The 21,397-nt window shown below is 38.2% G+C and overlaps 2 protein-coding genes across 3 annotated transcripts in view; one reads left to right on the top strand and one right to left on the bottom strand.

Annotated features, from left to right (window-relative positions):
• The window catches only part of LRRC17 (leucine rich repeat containing 17), a 31,436-nt gene extending 19,612 nt beyond the window's left edge, over window positions 1-11,824 (top strand). Inside the window, exons 3-4 of the mRNA XM_049642862.1 lie at window positions 6,678-6,833; window positions 11,096-11,824. Coding sequence (XP_049498819.1) covers window positions 6,678-6,833; window positions 11,096-11,493 — 554 coding nt within the window. The 3' untranslated portion in view covers window positions 11,494-11,824. The remainder of the gene's footprint in view (window positions 1-6,677; window positions 6,834-11,095) is intronic.
• Window positions 1-21,397, bottom strand: part of FBXL13 (F-box and leucine rich repeat protein 13) — a 210,268-nt gene that overhangs the window by 99,962 nt on the left and 88,909 nt on the right. The window lies entirely within an intron of this gene.

Here is a 21,397-nt window from a genome sequence, read left to right as displayed (position 1 = left end):
TTAAAACTTAAATTACATATTTAAAAAACTAACACAAAGCTACTAATCCTAGACTTGGGTTAGAAAAATTACTTGATAAAGCTGAGGCTCTCCCCTCAAGCTAAAGATAATTTGCACTTGTTGCATCAGGTGATCAAGTTAAGTATGCACAGTTAAGTTCATTGATTATCTGAGAAAAATGCCATCAACACAAAATCAAAGACTTCTACAGCTAGACTGCACTGTAATTTAAGAATAGATAACGTGTTAGGAAATATCTGCCATTTTTACTGCTTTACTGCTCTTGGGCCATTCAACCCCCCCACAATGAGCCTATTTCTGCCGTTGTCTTTTTTCCCATGATATTTTTGTCTCATTTTCTTTTGGCAAACATCAACTTATAAAAGCAGAAGTATTTTCTGTTTTCTTTCCTCAACTTATTGTTGTCTAAACACGACCTTCCAGATATGCCCCGTAAACTCATCCCCCTTGTGTTAAAATACACCTATTTACTGGAAACAATACACACTATATATATAATGATACTGACTCATACATGAAAGGACAATTCAAGTTCCTCCAAACGTTAATGACTACACAAAGGAGAGCATATGCCATTTATATTACAAAATGAAGGGCAATTTTGTCTTTTAATATTATACATATAAATTGCCTTCACTATTATTGATATAAATTTATGAATCAGTTGATAGTTTATTTTTTGTAAAAGCCATGGTCTTGTCTCTGACACCCCCTGTACTCTCAGGTACTGCCTGGAACAGGGCTATGCGCTTTAGACTGATGATAATAACTGTGCTGACTTCTTTGCTCTTGCAAAGGCAGTAATTTAAGCAACCTTTAAAAATAAAAATACATAGAATTAAAAATCATGGCTAGAATTCAAGTATGACAATCTGTATTTAATCTGTAATTTTCCTTATTCCATTCTATAAATAGATAACAAATGTCAAATACTAAGAATGTTCAGCAATTCATCTCTAGCTCCCTGCCAAAGAGTAGTAATACTTTTGCTTATGCTGTACGTGTTAGATACTATGTAGAATCTAAAGAAGCCCAAAACATGCTGTCCAAGGTGGAACCAGCAGTGGTGTTAGTGAATAAAAGCTGTCTGCTAAAGGCTCTGTGTGCCTAAGACATAGCGGTTTACATGCATTACGTAATTTACTATTCAGCCTTCAAAGAGCACTATTACTACCCTCACAAAGGAGGAACCTGAGGTGTAGAGAAGGTAAGTTGCCCTTCTAAGGTCCCACAGGCAGTCCCAAGCCATTGACCACCATGCAATGTCATCTCTTCCTTCATGATTCCAGGTACATCAACCAAGAAAAATGTATAAAAGCTTTCTGGGTGCTTTCTCCCAGTACTGATTCTCCTCTTTTTTTTTTTAATTTTTAAAAAATGTTTATTTTTGAGAGAGAGGGACAGAGTGAGAGCGGGGAAGGGGTAGAGAGAGAGGGAGACACAGAATCTGAAGCAGGCTTCAGGCTCTGAGCTGTCAGCACAGAGCCCGATGTGGGGCTCAAACCCACACACCGTGAAATCATGATCTGAGCCGAAGTCAGACACTCAAGCAACTGAGCCACCCAGGCACCCCTACTGATTCTCCTCTTAGGCTCTGTATGATATACCATGTACATGAGCACACACAGAAAACCCAAATACAGATCACCCTAACTCAGAAGTTGTGCCTTTCCCAGCTGACAGATGATGAGTCAGATGGTGTGCATAGGGCACCTAATATGTGCCAGTTTGACCACACAGACCTCAAAAATCACTAATTTTGCTTTAAACGTTGGACGGCACGAAAAAGAAATAATAGGTTTATTCACTGGGGGACAGGCACTTTGCCAACAAAATGTAGTCTTCCAAAGGGAATAAATGTGAAATTAGTTGAAAGGCATGTTTATGCCACATTGAGGTAAATGTATTTGCCAAAAAGACATGAAAGAATTGAAAACTGCATTTTTAGCTTTATGTTTACCAGAATCATTTACAATTTCTAAGGATTCATTTTACTTCTGAGATTTGGACTGGGGGGTATTATGCAGGTAAGGTACTCTCAGCTGCCTTTGAAGTTAATTTCATCGCTAGTTTAACAATGATTAATAATTTTTTATTTGCAAAATCAGGGTTATTTATGCCTCTTTGCCTACTACCACCCAGCCTTCAGAGTAGTTCTGATATTACTGACAACTAAGATATTGCAATCCCACTAAGGGGCGCCTGGGAGCATAGTCAGTTGGGTGACCAACTCTTGATTTCAGCTCAGGTCATGATCTCACGGTTTGTGGGTTTGAACTCCAAATCAGACTCCACACTGACAGTGTGGAGCCTGCTTGGGATTCTATCTCTCCCTCTCTCTCTCTGTCCCTCCCCAACTTGTGCGTGCTCTCTCTAATTAATTAATTAATTAATTTAAAAAAGATAACCCACTAAATGGGAAATTACATGGAGAAATTTTCCCAGTTCACTCCTCAGACTCAGCAAATTTTGGTTGGGGAATGGTAAGGTTTGTCAAGGGTGACGATAGAGTAGATGAGGTATGTTTTGAGTGTTTACCAAGAATTTTAGGTAGCAGCAAATAACAATGTGGTGCCTGGTCTAGAAATAGGGACATTGACCAAATTTGACTTGTGGCTATAATCTTTATCATTTTACATTATTTTACATCACTATTTGCAATTTTCATTCAAGTTTAAGATAAAAGAACTAAAGAATTGTTTTTACTCGTCAGTACAACAAATAAGATTTTTCCATGGTTTTTCTAAGCCATACTAGCAAAGGCTTTGGGTTGTATATCCTGGTTTACTTGTGGATCCTATTTTTACCCTATTTTTACTGCTGACAATGCCAAAGTTGGTTCTGCAATTCATAGTCCCTTTCCAGAATCCACAGGCCCTGTCATACTGCTTACACTGAGTTTCAGGGAGTTCTCATAAACTATTTTTTCTACCCATTTATTTGTGGTTTACCCACTTCAGCTTGTCCCACAGTGGTTGCTTGGGAGGTCTCTGTCATCCACCCCATGTCCAACCCAACAGATGTGGATTCAGCAAGCAAATCCTGATAAACAGCCTGCTTTCCAAAACCTAGGAGATACTGCCTGTGGTGGCAATGAAGATCTACAGTTCTTAATGGCCTTATAGGACCTTAATGAGGACTTGAGCTTTTATTCATAGTAAGATGGGAACATCTGGTGGATTAGAAGCCATCTGGGGAATTGACATGGTCGTATTTATGTTTTGACAGTTTAACATGAGCTTAGGACACTTTGGGGATAATCCAGACAAGAGCTGATGTTGACTTAGACCAATGTGGTAACAATGGAGGAACTGAGAAGAGGTAGGATCTTGGGTATTTTGAAATAAACTCTATTCTGCTTTTAAAATCTTGCTAAGAAGATGCCACAGCCATTTTCAATAATTATTCCAAACACTATAATGTCCACAAATTATTTCTTTGATTTGTCCTCCGTTGTCTCCATGGTTTTTAATTATTGCTGGGATCTCCATTTACTTGTTTAAATGTAGGACCCCAGAGAGAATATAGCTCTTCACTTGGGGTCTTGATGATCCTAAAAGGAGGAATACCTCACTGTTGGAACATTATAAGTTCAAGACTTAAAATCTTTCACCTTTCAATTATATTGGCAGACATAATTTTAAGTCAAACAGAATAGTGCCTTACCAAAAGACAAAAATAAGATCACTCCATATTTTTTTATTTTTATTAAAAAAAATTTTTTTAGCATTTATTTACTTTGGAGAGAAAGAGAGAGACAGAGGCGTGAGCAGGAGAGGGGCAGAGAGAGGGAGACAGAGAATCCGAAGCAGGCTCCAGGCTCTGAGCTGTCAGCACAGAGCCCAATGCGGGGCTCAAACTCAGACCACGAGATCATGACCTGAGCTGAAGTCGGACACTTAATTGACTGAGCCACCCAGGTGCCCTGATCGCTCCATATTTTAAAAGGATTTTTATTACAAAAGTGCTCAGTATCCTGAAATCATCAAACTCAATGTTTCATGAGCTCTTATTTACAATGTATTATCTGTGATGAACTACCCCAATACTTAGTGGCTTGATACAACACACATTCATTATCTCACAGTTTCTGTGGGTCAGGAAACCAGACATGGCTCAGTTGAGTCCTCTGCTTGCAGATCCTTCACAAGGCGGCAATCAGTGTGTTCACCAGGACTCGCGTCTGTGGTGCCATCTGAAGACTCAACTGGGAAAGGCTCCTCTTCCAAGCTCATGTGGCCATTGGCAGAATTCAGTTCCTCAAGGGTTGTTGGACTGAGGACCTGAGTTCTTTGCTGGCTATTTGCCAGAGGCTACATTCCTTGCCACGTGGGCCTCTCCAAAATGACAGCTTACTTTATCAAAGTGAGCAGAAGAGAATCTGCTGGCAAAATAAAAGTCATAATCTCTTGTAACCTGATTGTGGAAGTGGCATCCACTGACATTTGCTGCATTCTATTTTTGGAAGCAAGTCATGGGTTCAGGCCATATTCAAAGGAGGTGTTTACACAAGGGCATACGTATTAGTAGAGAAGAACATGGAGTGCCTTTTCAGAAGCTGTCTGATACATATCATTTGTTTAGGATATATTAGGCATCGTCCTAAGCCTCCACCATGAAGCTTCTATGGTGGGGAGGGGACAAAAATGAAAACAATCAGTAAAATGTATACTACATCTGATGGTGATAACTTACCATTGAGGAAAAGCAGGAGTATTTGTTATTGCTAAACTGAAAAGAGGAGACATCATTTTAAATACAGAGCTAGGAAGGTCTCATGGCCACCCAGTGTATTGACTCCACCTCAGTTCCTCCCCCACTCCAACTTTACCCTGTGCCAGGCTTGAGGATTCAAAGGCAGATGGAACGGCATGAAAGAAACAGAAAAGTACCAGGAGCAGAGTGGTTAGAAGCATATATTCTGAAGCTAGCATGTGTATTTAAATCCTAGGACTATAACTACAGGCAAATTGTGCCTCAGCTCCCTCATCTGTAAAATGAGAATAATCATACTTAGCCCATAGGGTTCTTGTCACTTAATACTTGTTAGAACATACAGAACACTTCCTGCACATAGATACCAAGATACTAAGATCCCATTGAGACGAGAAAGCAAATTTAACAGTAACAGGGATACTAAAGAAGGATTTACCAATTCCATTCCATTTAAGACCATGGATTTGGGGTTTTAAAGGGGAAAAAATAAACCTGAATCTTTATGAAAATAAATATACTATGGGCTAAGAAGTCATAAATACCAGAGTTTTGGGGTTTTGTTTTTTTTTTTTTTTTTAGTATTTTGAAGAAATTGTCAGCAATTCAATTATCCTGTTCCAAAAATATTATCATGGATAAATGGATACCACCTTTTATAAGCTTATTTTCTGTACCCAATTCAACAAATTTTATTCACAAAGCCTTTGGGTCATGCTATTTCTCAGTTATCAGTTAATCTGGACATTTTATTACTTCTAGTTTTCTTTTGTGGAAACAGGCTTGTGTCTCTTCACATTTCTCACTTGCCCTACTTAAAATTAAATAAAACCTCCTTAGACTATTTTTCCAATGATTAAGAGGGCAAATATTGCACTAAAATATAAAATAACACTATATTTTTTAGGAACTCCTGAGTGGCTCAGTCGATTAAGTGTCCAACTTTGGCTCAGGTCATGATCTCCTGGTTCATGGGTTCGAGCCCTGTGTCAGACTCTGCTGACAGCTCAAAACCTGGAACCTGCTTTGGATTCTGTCTCCCTCTTCCTCTGCCCCTCTTCTGCTCACGTTCTGTCTCTCTCTCCCATCCCCCCAAAATAAATAAACATTAAAATATTTTTAAAAATAACACTATATTTTTTAAAGCATAATTTAAAGAGAAATGTAAATAGAGACAAATTAGGTGAACCTTGATTTCCTATTAACCTGTGAAAGATAACCTGGACTCCTCTTCCAGAGGCTTCTTCTCTAGTAGTAGTAACAGTAATAGTGTTGTTGTTCCTGAGGTGTCTGGGAGTCTAGGAGTGCTGGAATATAAACTAAGTCACAAGGATTCAGGGAATACATGCTGAGGAAGAAGCGGGGGCAGCAGGTCAGGACTACGCTTCCTCAAATTTTAGCATCCAGGGAAAGGAGCCATAAGATCAAGGTCAAAAGCTTTTTGTTAATTTTTTAAGGGTAGAGAGACCTGAGCACTTTTTGTTAGCAGAAAAAATCGAAGGAGAGGAATGAAATGAAAACACAACCCAGGGGCAGCAGTTAATAGTGAAAATTCCTTCCTTGAGCAGATGGGAAAGGATTGGAAGGGACACACATAGAGTGGTTTGATTGATTTCACTTCCTTTTAGCTTTTTTCCCCCTAAAGCTTCCCAGGTGCTTCTAATGGACAGCCAGGAGTGAGCCCCACCGCCACGTCTAGGACATTTCTCTGAACAGCTCAGCAAGGAGTGCTATCCATTCCTCTAAGCCTGACGCACCTGGTCCAGGAGGCTTTGTTGGAGTTAGCACATTCTATATCTCATTCATACCAATGTTCTTTAGCTTTAGATGATCCCTTTCCCCTTTAGCTTTAAGAGTTGACCCTTCAACCACAGGTGGAACAGTAACTAAGAAGATGGCATGGGAGGAAACCTCGATAACCAGAATGTTATTAATTTTTCCAGAGCTGAAGAAAGTTCCAAACAACATCCCTCCAGACATTGTTAAACTTGACTTGTCATACAATAAAATCAACCAGCTTCGACCCAAGGAGTTTGAAGATGTTCATGAGCTAAAAAAATTAAACCTCAGCAGCAATGGCATTGAATTCATAGATCCTGGTAAGTTCCACAGAGTAGCCCTTTAAATGGGTGATGAGTATTCTCTGGGGTTTTTTTTCCCCCTTTATGGCAACATGTATGGTAAGTACAATTTAGTTTTGAAAAACCTATATAATGAAAATTTTAAATTAAACATGATGTCTAAATCAGAATTTGTTTGGCACTCAGAAATATTTACCAAAATGTTGCTTTATGAAGGATAAATACTGTATATTACTAAGCAACAGTTATTCAGTTGGTCCAAATAAGTGTTTTGTAGAATGGATTTAAAAAATAAGAATATGTGGTCAATAATATCTTAAACATGTAGTGACTTTTAAAGGGAAATTCAGATTTGGCATTTTCTTTGCTATTCATGAAGTTCCAATTTGTTTAAAGTAAACTTGAAACAATCTGCTAAGTACCAAGCTCATAAATTCATATAAAATGTGTTCAAGCCAGAGCCAGATGTATTTTATCTAATCCCAGATCCAGATTAATTTTCGTTTCCATCCCTCAAATCTCTTCTCCATTTGCTAATAATAAAGCCTCTGGCGAAAATGAGCATGTTAAGTAAACACACTGGATTTGGAAAGAACTGAGAATTACTGCAATATTGATCAGATTTGGGACATACATAACACACATGCCTTCATAGTGCTGCTTCAATATGAAAACTCCAGTCTATAAAAATGATTATTGATACTATTAATAATATAATGTTAATGTTATAAATGTTTTCAATTCAGTTGTTACTTCTGCTTTGCTTAATGATAATGCCATTAATAGAACAGTAGGATTTTAACATCGTAGAAGTACAAATTGAGAATGAATGTTCTGGAGCTGCAAAGGCATATTTTAGTATTTGTAACATCTTTTAAAATATTGAGAAATCATAATTTAAGGGGTGTCTGGGTGACTCATTCGGTTGAGCATCCAACACTTGATTTTAGCTCAGGTCATGATTCCAGGATTGTGGGATCGAGCCCTGCATCAGGCTCTGCACTGAGCTTGGAGACTGCTTGAGATTATTCTCTCTCCCTCTCTCTGCCTGTTCCCTGCTCACACTTGCATTCTCAAAAAAAAAAAAAAAAAAGTCATAATTTAAAAATTTCCCAAAGGAACAGCATTATGCTACACTTATACCTTAGCCTGTATAGACTTGGGGGTGTCTTTAAATCATGAGGTCAAAAGTCATTTTCATTTCACAGTGAATAAGAATACAACAAAGACATCCTTCTCCCAAATGAAGTGATCATCATGTTAGTGTGGAGATCAGTGACTGATAGCCAGTCTCCACAAAGCCAGGCCACAGGGTGAAGAATCTGGAGATGGAGACCCTCTCTTGCTGCAAGAGAACCAAAGAATTGCAAGACAAGCATGCCTTGTCACAGGTCCCTGGGCTTTCACGTATCCAGAGTATCAGTGCAATCGAGTTTTAGAGTTATCTCTAAAAGAGACTGAAATGTTTGTTATTCTAATGACCTAAGTTAAATTTATTAAAGTAGTGAGTAATGGTCCAACAATATTTTAATTGTAATGGAACCAGTGTATAAAGAAAACTAGAGTAAAATGAAAAAACAGTGTAGAGACAGATAATAATGCAACGTGGGTTTGTTTTACTTCGAGTGATATTTTTCCCTCATCAACTATGAAGTTCCCATAATTGCAAGGATTCCTTTACCATCCTTGAGATCTCCTGAAGCCTCCTGAACTTGTTTACCCAATGTGTTTTCCTTGCTGACTCACAAGGTGAACTCTTGTTACCAGCAATAGTATTCTTGTTTTCTCCTTTGTTCAATTCAGTCCCAGGAAGGTATTTTCTACATTAACAAATATGTGTTGAGCACCTGCCAAATGCCAGCCACTTTCTTGGTATGTCTTCTGGAACAACAACAAAAAAATCTCCACACTTCAGTAAGTCAAAATAGCCTAAAGAAGTTTCTAAAATAAAAGACCTTCTATATTTCAGGACCTATGAGATGAAACAGTGCCAAAGTAAACTCTGTTAACTACTTATGTTAGCAGGTATACAAATGCAATGAGATTTACTGGGGTCGTTTAATGTTTATTTATTTTGAGAGGGAGCAAGCAGAGGAAAGGCAGAAAGAGAGAGAGGGAGAGAGATAACCCCAAGCAGGTTCCACACTCAAAGCCGATATCAAGAGTTGGGCACTTAACCAACTGAGCCACCTAGTGATTTACTGGTTTTAAAAGGCATGAAATAACAATCTCATAAAATGCCAGACTTTATTGCAAAAGAGAGAAAGAAGACACCCTATTAAGGATTTATCTCCTTTGAGAAACAAATGAAAACCAGCTTTCCCAAATGCCTGAATACATATGGTTTAAGTAAAAACTATAGCACTTTCAAAATAAAATCTAGGAATGTTTTCACATGCTTTCAGTCTAAAGGGCTGACTTGTTTCAAGGAAAGTAAATTGTGAGATCATTGACTTACAGAGTGTTGGCAAATAGGGGGGAAAATGCAGTGTCTTCAAAGCTGTCATTATACTGGCTGACGTTTTGCTCCTCCCCAGCCCCCTGCCCTCTCCTAACACTCCCACCCAGGCTATTGCTTTTGCACCAAAGTAGAAAAAATTCTTTTTAGGGGAAATTATGCATTTTGTCTGAGAACAAATGATATGAAAATGGTTCATGATACTGGTATTAGAGCACATTTCCCAAATCCAAAATATGGACATTATATACCCTAAGTATTTTAAAACAATATTAAGGGATTCTGGGTGGCTCAGTTGGGTTAAGCATCCAACTCTTGATTTCAGCTCAGGTCATGATCTCTTGGCTATGAGATGGAGCCCCATGTTGGGCTCTGTGCTGGGCGTGGAGCCTACTTAAGACTTTCTCTCTCTCTCTCTCTCTCTCTCTCTCTCTCTCTCTCTCTCTCTTCCTCTCTTCCTCCTTCCCTCCCTCCCTCAAAAATAAATAAATAGACAAACAAAAAACCGTAATGAGAAAATGTTTGAAATAGCAGCAAAATGTTTGAAATCAAAGTTGACCAGTGAATTCTAGGGTTAGTCCACGTCAACTAAAATCTATGTTTAGATTTCCTTTTTACTCCTGGAGGGGGAAAAAGAGTTTTGTTGTCTTATTTCGTGTTACATATTTGATATTTGCTAATTACCCACACTCCAGCAGAATTAAATACATATGGATTCAGAACTGATAGCTACCACAGCTTGCCAAAACACAACCAGATGTTTTCAAAATGTTGATAAAAATTGTTTAGTTTTGGACTCTACAGGAATATCGTTCCCTCCCCCTAAAAAGGGAAAAGCTGCTTCCTAGGCATTTTCAGAGTTTGCTGTTGTCCCAGGGAACTGTCAGATCATCACCATACACATTTTTTCATTTTTTATGCACTTACGTCTTACATTTGAAATATTTTCCTAATTCATGCCTTGTTTGTGTGGCATCTTTCCAGTGAGTATTTAAAAAATGCACATGAGCCCAGAAACCATTTTTAGAAAGCTAACATAAAAGTGATTTTTCAAATAAAATATTGTAGTCAATTAAATCAAGGGAAGAGCTTTGTGTGAGCAAAAACATACTCCGGAATTTTGCATTGAGACACGTTACCGTTAGGAAAATATAATTAAGACCAAAATCCTGCAACACGGAAATTCTCTCCACAAAGGTAGTTGAGGAAAAAAGAAAACATTTATTATTGAATAAGCATTAAACCAAGATGTGACGCACATCACGGGCAATCTTCTAAGCGACTGCAAAGCTGAAAACGCAATACTTACATGTTTTCAGGATAAGTAACTCGTCCTCAAGTGAGAGGGCTTGACAGCATTCTTTGTCATACATGGGGCATCTTCACTCTATCTGGTAATTGAGGTGGCCAGTTATGTTAGCTAATTGGCTTTACCCAGAGGAAAACAAATTCCATCTTCGTGACTAAGGAGCAAGGCCCCTACCCTCCCTCAGAAACTGGGAGATAAGGGTACTAGCTCCCCTGACACTTACATTTCAAAGAGATGGCTCTCAGGTCCTTGAGGAAGACATTCCTGGCTCATAAAGTTGACAGAATCCCTGGTTAGGCTTCTGAAGGATATGTATACATTTCAAAGAGAGGATAAAGTACTTAAAATTACAAGTTTTCTAAAGTAAAGCTCTGAGAAAAAGGAGAGGAGGGAATTTTTTTTTCAACAAGGAGAATTAGGTCTCTCATTTTTGTGTATATGTCCTTATAATACGTCATACAGTTGCATGTAACCCAGCTACTCATTGCGTTAATAACTACTTTCTGTTTCTAGCTGCTTTTTTAGGACTCACACATTTAGAAGAGTTAGATTTATCAAACAACAGTCTACAAAACTTTGACTATGGCGTATTAGAAGACTTGTATTTTTTGAAACTCTTGTGGCTCAGAGATAACCCTTGGAGATGTGACTACAATATCCACTACCTCTACTACTGGTTAAAGCACCACTACAACGTCCACTATAACGGCCTGGAATGCAAGATGCCCGAAGAATACAAAGGGTGGTTTGTGGGAAAATATGTTCGCAGTTACTTTGAAGAATGCCCCAAAGACAAATTACCAGCCTACCCTGAGACATTTGATCAGGATCCGGAAGATGATGAATGGGAGAAGATTCATAGGGATCACACAGCCAAGAAGCAAAGTGTAAGAATCACTATAGTGGGATAACTTAGGAATTGTTTTGGTTGCAACTGTTTTGAGTTTGCTATACCAGTGTCAGAAAACCATATGTTTACATTTTGATTAACTGTGTTGCCTATTTATGCAGGGTTATCCAGTTACAGGAAGGTTCCCTTAATTATTATTTTTATTGTGAGAAATTCTAGCAACCAAGGGAATACTTCCATCCCGCTTGCCTGCCTGTTTGCAGACCGGCCTTTGGTGACGGTTCCACACTGGTAAACTGCGGGAGTTGGGTCCTAATGATAGCATTGGAATTTCATAACATCCTGTATATATGTTTTTACTGCCTTTTGAAAATAAAATTTTAAAAAACTTGGTTCATTTTTATATGCCTTGTGAGAGCTGCTTGTACACACCTAAAGATGATCAAAGTGAAAATATATGAGCGCTTAGGAATAATAAAATATCACTCTCCCCTCTGCCCCTCCCACTTTTTTTCCCAGCAATTCAGCTTATACATAGAATAAAATTCCATTTCTGATTCCTGTGCATTCCAAAATGTGATCCTGGCAAACCCAAATTTTCAAGTGCTCTTCACTGATTCTTGCAAAAAACAAAACAAAAAACTGTCAAGCTAGACCTGAAGGAGAATTGTCACAAACAATAAATAAGAGAATCTGAGAATTATATTGGAGACTGGTCAGAAGATGGGAATCAGAAGAAGTTGTAGATGGTGTGAATCATAAGCAATGAAGAGGTATAAACACTAGTGAATGTGGAAATAGTGCTGATTTTTGAAAGAATTCAGAATGGGGAGCCACCTGCCAGTGGGAAATGCCTGAGCCCTTCCCGCTAAGCTAATATGTCAAGCATAAAGCAAAGGATGAAATTAGAAATCAGGGTCAGGATTTGGGATGAGGTAGAAGCAAACAGGAGGCAGTGATATCAATAGCAACTGAGTAAGAAGGCAGTATCCAGGAGAAGCCCCATGGTATGGGTTTGCAGATTAGAAATCACTCACCCAGAGAAGCAGATCCGCACAAAAAGAGGAAATACCTGGAGACAAACCCCATCAGCTTGTGTTTTGATAGTTAGCTATACTATTACAAAAATAAAATGAAAAGAATATATACATATCCTTTACAATACCACTTTTTTCGGGATACCTGGCTGGCCCAGTCAGTTGAGCAACTCTTAATCTCAGCTCAGGTCGTGATCTCACAGTTCATGGGTTCGAGCCCACGGTGGGCTCTGCACTGACAGTGCAGAGCCTGCTTGGTATTCGGTCTCTGTCCCTGACCCTGACCCACTCTTTCTCTCTCTCTCTCTCTCTCTCTCTCTCTCAAAATAAATAAACTTAAAAAAATTTTTTAAACAACTTTTTCCTTTTTATAGACATTTCCCTTTCACTCTGAGTTGAATACATTTTCATTCTTCTATCAAGGTATTCCTACAAAGTTTGGCAACTGGTCTCATTTGATCCTTGCACAAAAGCATAGAAGATAGTATATGACAAATAGTTTCTTTCATATACAAATAGTATATGACAAATAGTTTCTTAAGCACCTACTAGATGCCATACACTGTGCTAAAAGCTTCACATATTCTATTTCTAATTCTCAACAAGATCCCTCTGAGGGAGGTAATACTATCTGTCTTTTCTAGATGAGGAATCCAAAGCTTGGAGTTTAGGTAGCTTGGATAACGTCACAGAGCTGGCGGGTGACAGAGCCAGCATTCAGGTCCATCTAAGCCCTGGCTGCCGGGCAGGTGTGCAGAGCACTCTCACAGTCACTGTTGGCCACGGCTGCCTCACATCAGAACCTGCAGAATCAGACCCCAGAAGAGGAATAGGTACCAGGAAAGTTAAGCCTTTTTGTCCAGAAACACCCACGAGGGCAGCTGGCAGGAGAGAGTCTTTGGCCCAAGTCATTTAGTACATATCAGAAACCAAGAGAATGGGATGCTGGAAGAATTGCTGGAGCTAATGGTTCAGGGAAGGACCCTAGATTATGAGGTTCTAACCACACTGCCCATTTTACCAGTGGTTGGAATTAGGGGGAGAGACTTATGCATACTTGGGTCTCAATGCAAATCTTCACCTTACTGTTCAATCTGTTACCAGAGTGTGAACGTTCATGAACACTCAGAAGAGTAAGGACACAAGACCTGAAACAGCCAAGATGTGACGGTGGAAAAAGCCTGAGTGGGACCTCAGTAGGAGACCAAGTCACGTGGTAGGGACACAAGGGTTCTGGGAGGAAGAAAAAAAAAGAGATTAAATCCGATTCAGAGAAAGGACCCAAGTTACTCTCTGGTTCAATTTTTGGAGGCTAGTTGGTGATTTGATTGGTTGATTTTTATCTACAGTGTCACCCTCCAGGTCTAATTGGAAATAAAGCGCTAGCAATGCATAGAAATTGATCCAGACCATCCAAAAGTAAGTTAGAGTTGTTAGTATCTCCCAGGACTGAAACTGAAGTACATTTTTGAAAGCTTAGGATTTGCCCCTTCTCTGTATCAGAGTTTATACTTTTCAGGGAAGTAATAGTTGATCAATGATGGAATGAACAATTAGGTACATCCCCTTCTGCCAATTTCTTGATAGTTTAATAACTTGCCTTTGAAACTGCCTTCTGTTCAATAGATGATGAGGGTCAGGAGATTTTAAAAAAATAAGTATATTTTGTGGCAGTCAAAAATATAATAATCCTGAGAACTACATATTTGAACATACATGTTTAAATGTCACTTGGCTATTTATCCAAATGTTACTTGAGTATTTGGATAAATACTCAAGTTTTGTTTTGTTTTGTTTGTTTTAACTTTCCTGCTAGTCCTGAAATTCCCTAATTTTTCTGAAGTAAGATTCACTTCAAGCTGAGGTCTCTTGAGTCCTAAGTCTGAGTCAGCTCAGACCTACTGCCTGGTTATTTGGGAAAGATATTTAACATTAACCAGTTCAGAGTTTTCATTTACTAATCATTCATCCTCTGGAGCTTTATGCCCTGTGTCAACTAACACCTGTTTCTGAAAAATCTGTTTCTCCTGCTCTGGCAAATAGAAGCAATTCAGTACTAAGAATCTACTTGCCTAAATTCTATGAGACATCGAGGCTCCTTTCTTCAGGAGGTGTGGGGTATTGGTGTGTACAGGAAGATGTCATATGTGACTAACAAATCCGTATCAATGCTAGAATGAATAAGAACAACACGAACGTGGCAGGCAGACTGGAAAATTACTTCATAATCCTGTTCAAAAAAATGTCAATATTGTATCTCATAAATTCTAGAAGCATAAAAATGCAACTCCAAGGGTATCCACAAGTCAAAGCTTCTTCCAGACTGCTCTAATCTTGCGGTCATTGAGTGAGTGGAGAAAAATTAGGGATGGCTCCTCATCCCTAATATATCTGTTTTACTCCAGCACAACAACACAACTGCTGAACTTAAAAATCACTTGTGGGGGCGCCTGGGTGGCTCAGTTGGTTAAGTGTCCGACTTCGGCTCAGGTCATGATCTAGCGGGTTCATGAGTTCAAGCCCCATGTCGGGCTCTGTGGTGACCACTCAGAGCCTGGAGCCTGCTTCAGATTCTGTGTCTCCCTCTCTCTCTGCCCCTCCCCTGCTAGTGTTGTGTCTCTCTCTGTCTCAAAAATAAATAAACACTAAAAAAAAACAATCACTTGTGTACCCTTGCCAAACATTTGCTAAAGTGTTTTAGCATATACTCTGCACACTTGATTGTCACAATATTAAAGCAAGCATTTTCTCCCCTGCCTTCATCTGCCTTTTAAACATTTTAAGATAACAATTTAAAGCTAATTTTATTATAGAGTTTTTGCAGACCAGGATTTTGTACAACTCTTGTGGCCATTCAGCCAAACAGCTCAAATAATCAGCCAGTATTTATCTTCAGTGTAACAGTCAGAAAGTCAAACTTCTTGCCAAAAATGTGTGTAATTCTAGACACACCAACAGACTAACCTTAGCTGGGGGGAAAAATTGAAAAGCTGAAACATCTCTGAGGTTGGGTTTTATTTAATCTTTGATACACTCGAGGTAGCTGGAATTAAAACTGATTTTATTAAGTAATCCTTAGCAAATTGAAAATATCACAAAGATGAGATAAGCATTACATTTACTTCCTTAGAAAATTAAGGTCTACTCAGGCTTTCATGTTTAATTTTTTCCATGATAAAGGCATTTTTACCAAGAATTACACTTCTAGATAAATACTAAATTAAAAAAAATTTTTTTAAGTTTATTTCTTTATTTTGGGAGTGAGCAAGCATGAGCTGGGGAGGGACGGAGAGACAGGGAGAATCAGAAGCAGGCTCTGCGCACTGCCAGCACAGAACCGAATGTGGGGCTTTATCTCACAAAAAGTGAGATCATGACCTGAGCCAAAATCAAGAGTCTGCCACTTAACTGACTGAGCCACTCAGGTGCCTTAATACTAAATTTTTTTCTAATTTTTTTTTTTACATTTATTTATTTTTGAGAGACAGAGAACAAGTTGGGGAGGGACACACACACAGAGAGAGAGAAAGAGAGAGAAAGAGAGAGAGAGAGAGAGAGAGAGAATCCAAAGCAGGCTCCAGGTTTCGAGCTGTCAGCACAGAGCCTGTTGTGGGGCTCAAACTCACAAACTGTGAGATCATGACCTGAGCTGAAGTCAGATGCTTAACTGACTGAGCCACCCAGGCACCCCTTAGTACTAAATATTTTTAAGTAGACAACAAAATATCAAAAAACTTAAGACAGGGGGCCCAGGGTGGCTCAGTCAGTTAGGCATCTCTTGATTTCAGCTCAGGTCATGATCTCACTTTTCATGAGATCGAGCTTCACATTGCCTCTGTGCTGACAGCACGGAGCCTGCTTGGGATTCTCTCTCTCTCTGCCCCTCCCCTACTCACTTGCTCTCCCTCTCTCTCTCTCTTTCTCTCTCTCTCTTTGTCTCTCTCTCTTTCTCTCTCAAATAAACTACTTAAAAAAAAACCCTTAAGACAATATTTTTGGCTCTCTTAGACCTCAGATAAAATATAAACTAAGGTCCACGTATCTATATATATGATACAATAAATGAAATACATATGACATATAGAAGACATTGTTATCTGATGTAATGAACGTATGCCCATTGTACAGTATAGAATTTTCATTTTTTGGCCCTCTCTGTATTTTCCACACAAGTTGCAATTTCATGTTGCCCATTTCATCTCCATCCCAAACTTCCCAGTGGACTTTGTGCATAGGCATCAGGAAAAGTGTTTATGTGGAAACATGTTAAAAAAAAATCCAGGGAAGATTATAGCCATATATGCCAACATTTTAAAAGAATATAAACCTCAAATCAATAAGCTTAAACTTCCACCTTAAGAAACTAAAAAAGAAGAGCAAGCAAAACCCAATACAAGCAGGATAATAAAGATTGGAGTGGGGATAAAATAGAAAATAGAAAACCAATAGAATCAATAAAAATCAAAGTTGATGTTTAAAAATCATGTTCATAGCAGCATTATTTCACAATAGCCAAAAAGTGGAAGGAACTTGTGTCTACTGATGGATGAGTAGATAAACAAAATGTGGTTAAGAACATCTAATGGAGTATTTTTCTTTCTTTTTTTTTTCAATATGAAATTTATTGTGAAATTGGTTTCCATACAACACCCAGTGCTCATCCCAACAGGTGCCTTCCTCAATACCCATCACCCACCCTCCATTCCCTCCCACCCCCCATAAACCCTCAGTTCGTTCTCAGTTTTTAGGAGTCTCTTATGTTTTGGCTCCCTCCCTCTCTAACCATTTTTTTTCCTTCCCCTCCCCCATGGTCTTCTGTTAAGTTTCTCAGGATCCACATAGGAGTGAAAACATGGAATCTGTCCTTCTCTATATGACTTATTTCACTTAGCATAACACTCTCCAGTTCCATCCACGTTGCTACAAGAGGCCATATTTCATTCTTTCTCATTGCCATGTAGTATTCCATTGTGTATATAAACCACAATTTCTTTATTCATCAGTTGATGGACATTTAGGCTCTTTCCATAATTTGGCTATTGTTGAGGGTGCTGCTATAAACATTGGGGTACAAGTGCCCCTATGCATCAGTACTCCTGTATCCCTTGGATAAATTCCTAGCAGTGCTACTGCTGGGTCATAGGGTAGGTCTATTTTTAATTTTCTGAGGAACCTCCACGCTGTTTTCCAGAGCGGCTGCACCAGTTTGCATTCCCGCCAACAGTGCAAGAGGGTTTCTGTTTCTCCACATCCTCTCCAGCATCTATAGTCTCCTGTTTTGTTCATTTTGGCCACTCTGACTGGCATGAGGTGATATCTGAGTGTGGTTTTGATTTGTATTTCCCTGATGAGGAGCGACGTTGAGCATCTTTTCATGTGCCTGTTGGCCATTTGGATGTCTTCTTTAGAGAAGTGTCTATTCATGTTTTCTGCCCATTTCTTCACTGGATTATTTGTTTTTTGGGTGTGGAGTTTGGTGAGCTCTTTATAGATTTTGGATACCAGCCCTTTGTCCGATATGTCATTTGCAAATATCTTTTCCCATTCCGTTGGTTGCCTTTTAGTTTTGTTGATTGTTTCCTTTGCAGTGCAGAAGCTTTTTATCTTCATGAGGTTCCGATAGTTCATTTTGCTTTTAATTCCCTTTCCTTTGATGTCTCAAGTAAGAAATTGCTGCGGCTGAGGTCAGAGAGGTTTTTCCCTGTTTTCTCCTCTAGGGTTTTGATGGTTTCCTGTCTCACATTCAGGTCCTTTATCCTAATGGAGTATTTTTCACTCTTAAAAAAGAGAGAGATTCAGATATGAGCCTCCACATGGGTGAAACTTGCAGACATGATGCTAAGTGAAAGAAACCAGGCTCAAAAGAGCAGATATTGTATGATTCTACTTATATGAGGTAGCCAAATCCATAGAGAAATAAAGTATAATGGTGCTTGCCATGGGTTGGTAGTAGGGAGAAATGGGGAGTTCATATTTCATGGTTCAGAATTTCAGTTTTGCAACTGAAAAAAAAAAAACTTGGAAAAGTTCGGGAATTGGATGGTGATGATGGTTCCACAACAATATGAAGGCACAGAACTGTACACTTAAAATGGTTAAAATGGCAACTTTCATGTTAAGTATATTTTTCTACAACAAAAAAAGAACTAAAAGTTGGTTATTTGAAATGATCAACAAAATTAACAAACCTGTAGCTAGACTGACCAAGAAAAACAAGAGGGAAGATGAAAATTTCTAAAATTGCAAATGAAAATGATGCATTACTGCTTACTTCACAGGTATAAAAAGGATTATAAGAGAATTCTATGCACAATTATGCCTCAACAGATTGGTTTACCTACATGGAATTGGCAAATTCCTAGGAACACACAAGCTATCAAACTTGACTCAGGAAGAAACATAAAATCTGAATACATCTCTAACAAATAGGTATATTAAATCAGCAATCAAAACACCTCCAACAAAGAAAAACCTAGGGCCAGATGGCTTCAGTGGCAAATTCCACCAAACATTTAAAGAATAATTAACACCAGTCCTTCTCAAACTCTTCGAAGATGTGGAAAAGGAGAAAATAGCTCCTAACTCATTCTGCGAAGCCAGTATTACCCCGATAACAAAGCCAGGCAAAGACGTCACAAGAAAGGGAAACTATAGGCCAATATTCCTTTTAAATATAGATGTGAAAATCCTCAACAAAGTATTAGCAAAGAAAATACAGCAGCATGGTGAAAGGATTATACACCATGAATAAGTGAGATTGGTCCCAGGAAAGTGAAGGTGGTTCAACATATAAAAATCAATCAATGTGATAGCAACATATTAATAGAATGAAGAAAAAATCTCGGTGAAAAACCATTTGACAAAACTCAACACCCTTTTATGATTAAAAAAAAAAAAAAAGACTTGGAATGAAAGCTTCCAGAGATATGTGCCCTGCCATTTGTCAGAAACTCACCCCAGTGTTCAACCACCATTGCCAACATGAAAATCTTAGGTCAAACCAAAACATTAAATGTTGCATCTCGAGTCCATTTTCTTCCTTCAAAAAAGAGATGTATTTAATAGTACATTTTTCTGGGGACAGAGAGTGAGTTTGGGTGGCTAGCACATTTTTTAAGTTTTATTTAAATTCCGGTTAACATACAGCATGATATTAGATTCAGGTGTATAATACAGTGATTCAACAATTCCACGCAATGCCCAGTGCTCATCACAACAAGTGTACTCCTTAATTCCCATCACCTGTTTAACACAATCCCTCCACTTACCTCCCCTCTGGTAACCATCAGTTTGTTCTCTATAGTTTAGAGTCTATTCTTAGTGTACCTCTTTCTTTCTTTCTTTCTTTTTTCTTTGCTTGTTTTGTTTCTTGAATTTCACATGAGTGAAATCATAAGGTATTTATCTTTCTGTGACTTCTTTCACTTAGCATAGTACTCTCTGGTTCCAACCATGTCGTTGCAAATGGAAAGATTTCATTCTCTTTTATGGTTGAGTAAAATTCCATTGTATACATACTACTTCTTTGTCCATTCATCAGTCGATGGACACTTAGGTTTTTCCATAATTTGGCTATTGTAGATAATGCTATAAACTGGATGGCTAGCACATTAAGGCTTACAATTATTTTAACTCTTTATTACTAATAAAGTAATAAATTCATTCAAGATAGCAGACTAAGCCCATATTTCAGCTTTCCTCTCCTACCCAAATTCTGAGAAATGATTTTTTTTTCAAAAATCTGTAATATCTCTGGAAAACAAAACAGGAATGGTATTGGTGGATCAGAAATTAATAGTTCCTAAAATTCCAAAGGCAGACATGACCAGACTGAATGAGGAACAAACAGAACATGGCTGCTGTAAAAAAAGGAACAGCATTATATCTCTATAAAGAGTGTATCCCAGAAATAAAAGATATAATAATAACACTATTCTCATTAAAAACATGAAAAAAGGAGTCAAGAATAAGACAATATGGCTCCATATCCCTGCTACTGGGAGAAAAAAAAAAGGAGAAATAAAAGATATAAGACTAGGAATGAATGGAAATAAATGATCTGCCTGTAAAACCCAAAAGAATCAACTGACAAACTGTTAAAACCAAGAAGACACTTTAATATGTAATCAAATACAATAACATAAAAACTATAGCTTTTTTCAGTATCAGCAACCAGTCAGAATTATCCCATTTGGTATATTTTATTTATTTTTCTATTTAAAATAAGCTATATTTATTATTTTTCTATTTAAAAAAAATTACAGATACACTTGAAACTCTTTGTGAACCTTTTCCCCATTTCATTCAACTCTGTCCACCTCAAGAGATAACCACTATCTTGCATTTGGAGTTTTCCTTCCCATGCATGCTTTTTACATTTTCCTTAAATATGTATTATTGAAATTATTTCAAAAGGTAAAGTATATATTATTTTGCACATTGAAAACTTGTATGCAAATGGTATTAGATTATCTATGTCATTCTGAAACTTGCTTTCCCTCATATATCTCTAGACTCATGTTGAGTATGTTGGTATTTACATGTTTATGGCTTTCTTTCTCATTATCTGAAATCAGTATGAATGTACACTTTTCTAAATATGTTTTTTCTCTCATTTCCAGAAATATATAAGGAAGCTGAAATGCACCTTAAAAAACAAATGGGTTGGGGTGCCTGAGTGGCTTAGTCATTGAGTGTCTGACTCTTGTTTTCAACTCAGGTCATAACCTCATGGTTTGTGGGTTCATGCCATTAGCACAGAGTTTGCTGGGTATTCTCTCTCTCTTTCTGTCTGCCCCTCCCCCACTCACATACTCTCTCTCTTTCAAAATAAATAAATACATATGTTAATGCAATGGACTGAATGTGCCCCTTGGCCAAATTCACACGTTGAAATCCTAGCCCCCTGTGTGATGGTATTAGGAGGTA

This window comes from Panthera uncia, chromosome A2 (genome assembly GCF_023721935.1).
Source record: "Panthera uncia isolate 11264 chromosome A2, Puncia_PCG_1.0, whole genome shotgun sequence".
In the NCBI taxonomy this organism is placed as follows: Eukaryota; Metazoa; Chordata; class Mammalia; order Carnivora; family Felidae; genus Panthera; species Panthera uncia.
Note: the sequence above shows the minus strand (reverse complement) of the source record. Positions and strands in the feature narration are given on the sequence as shown.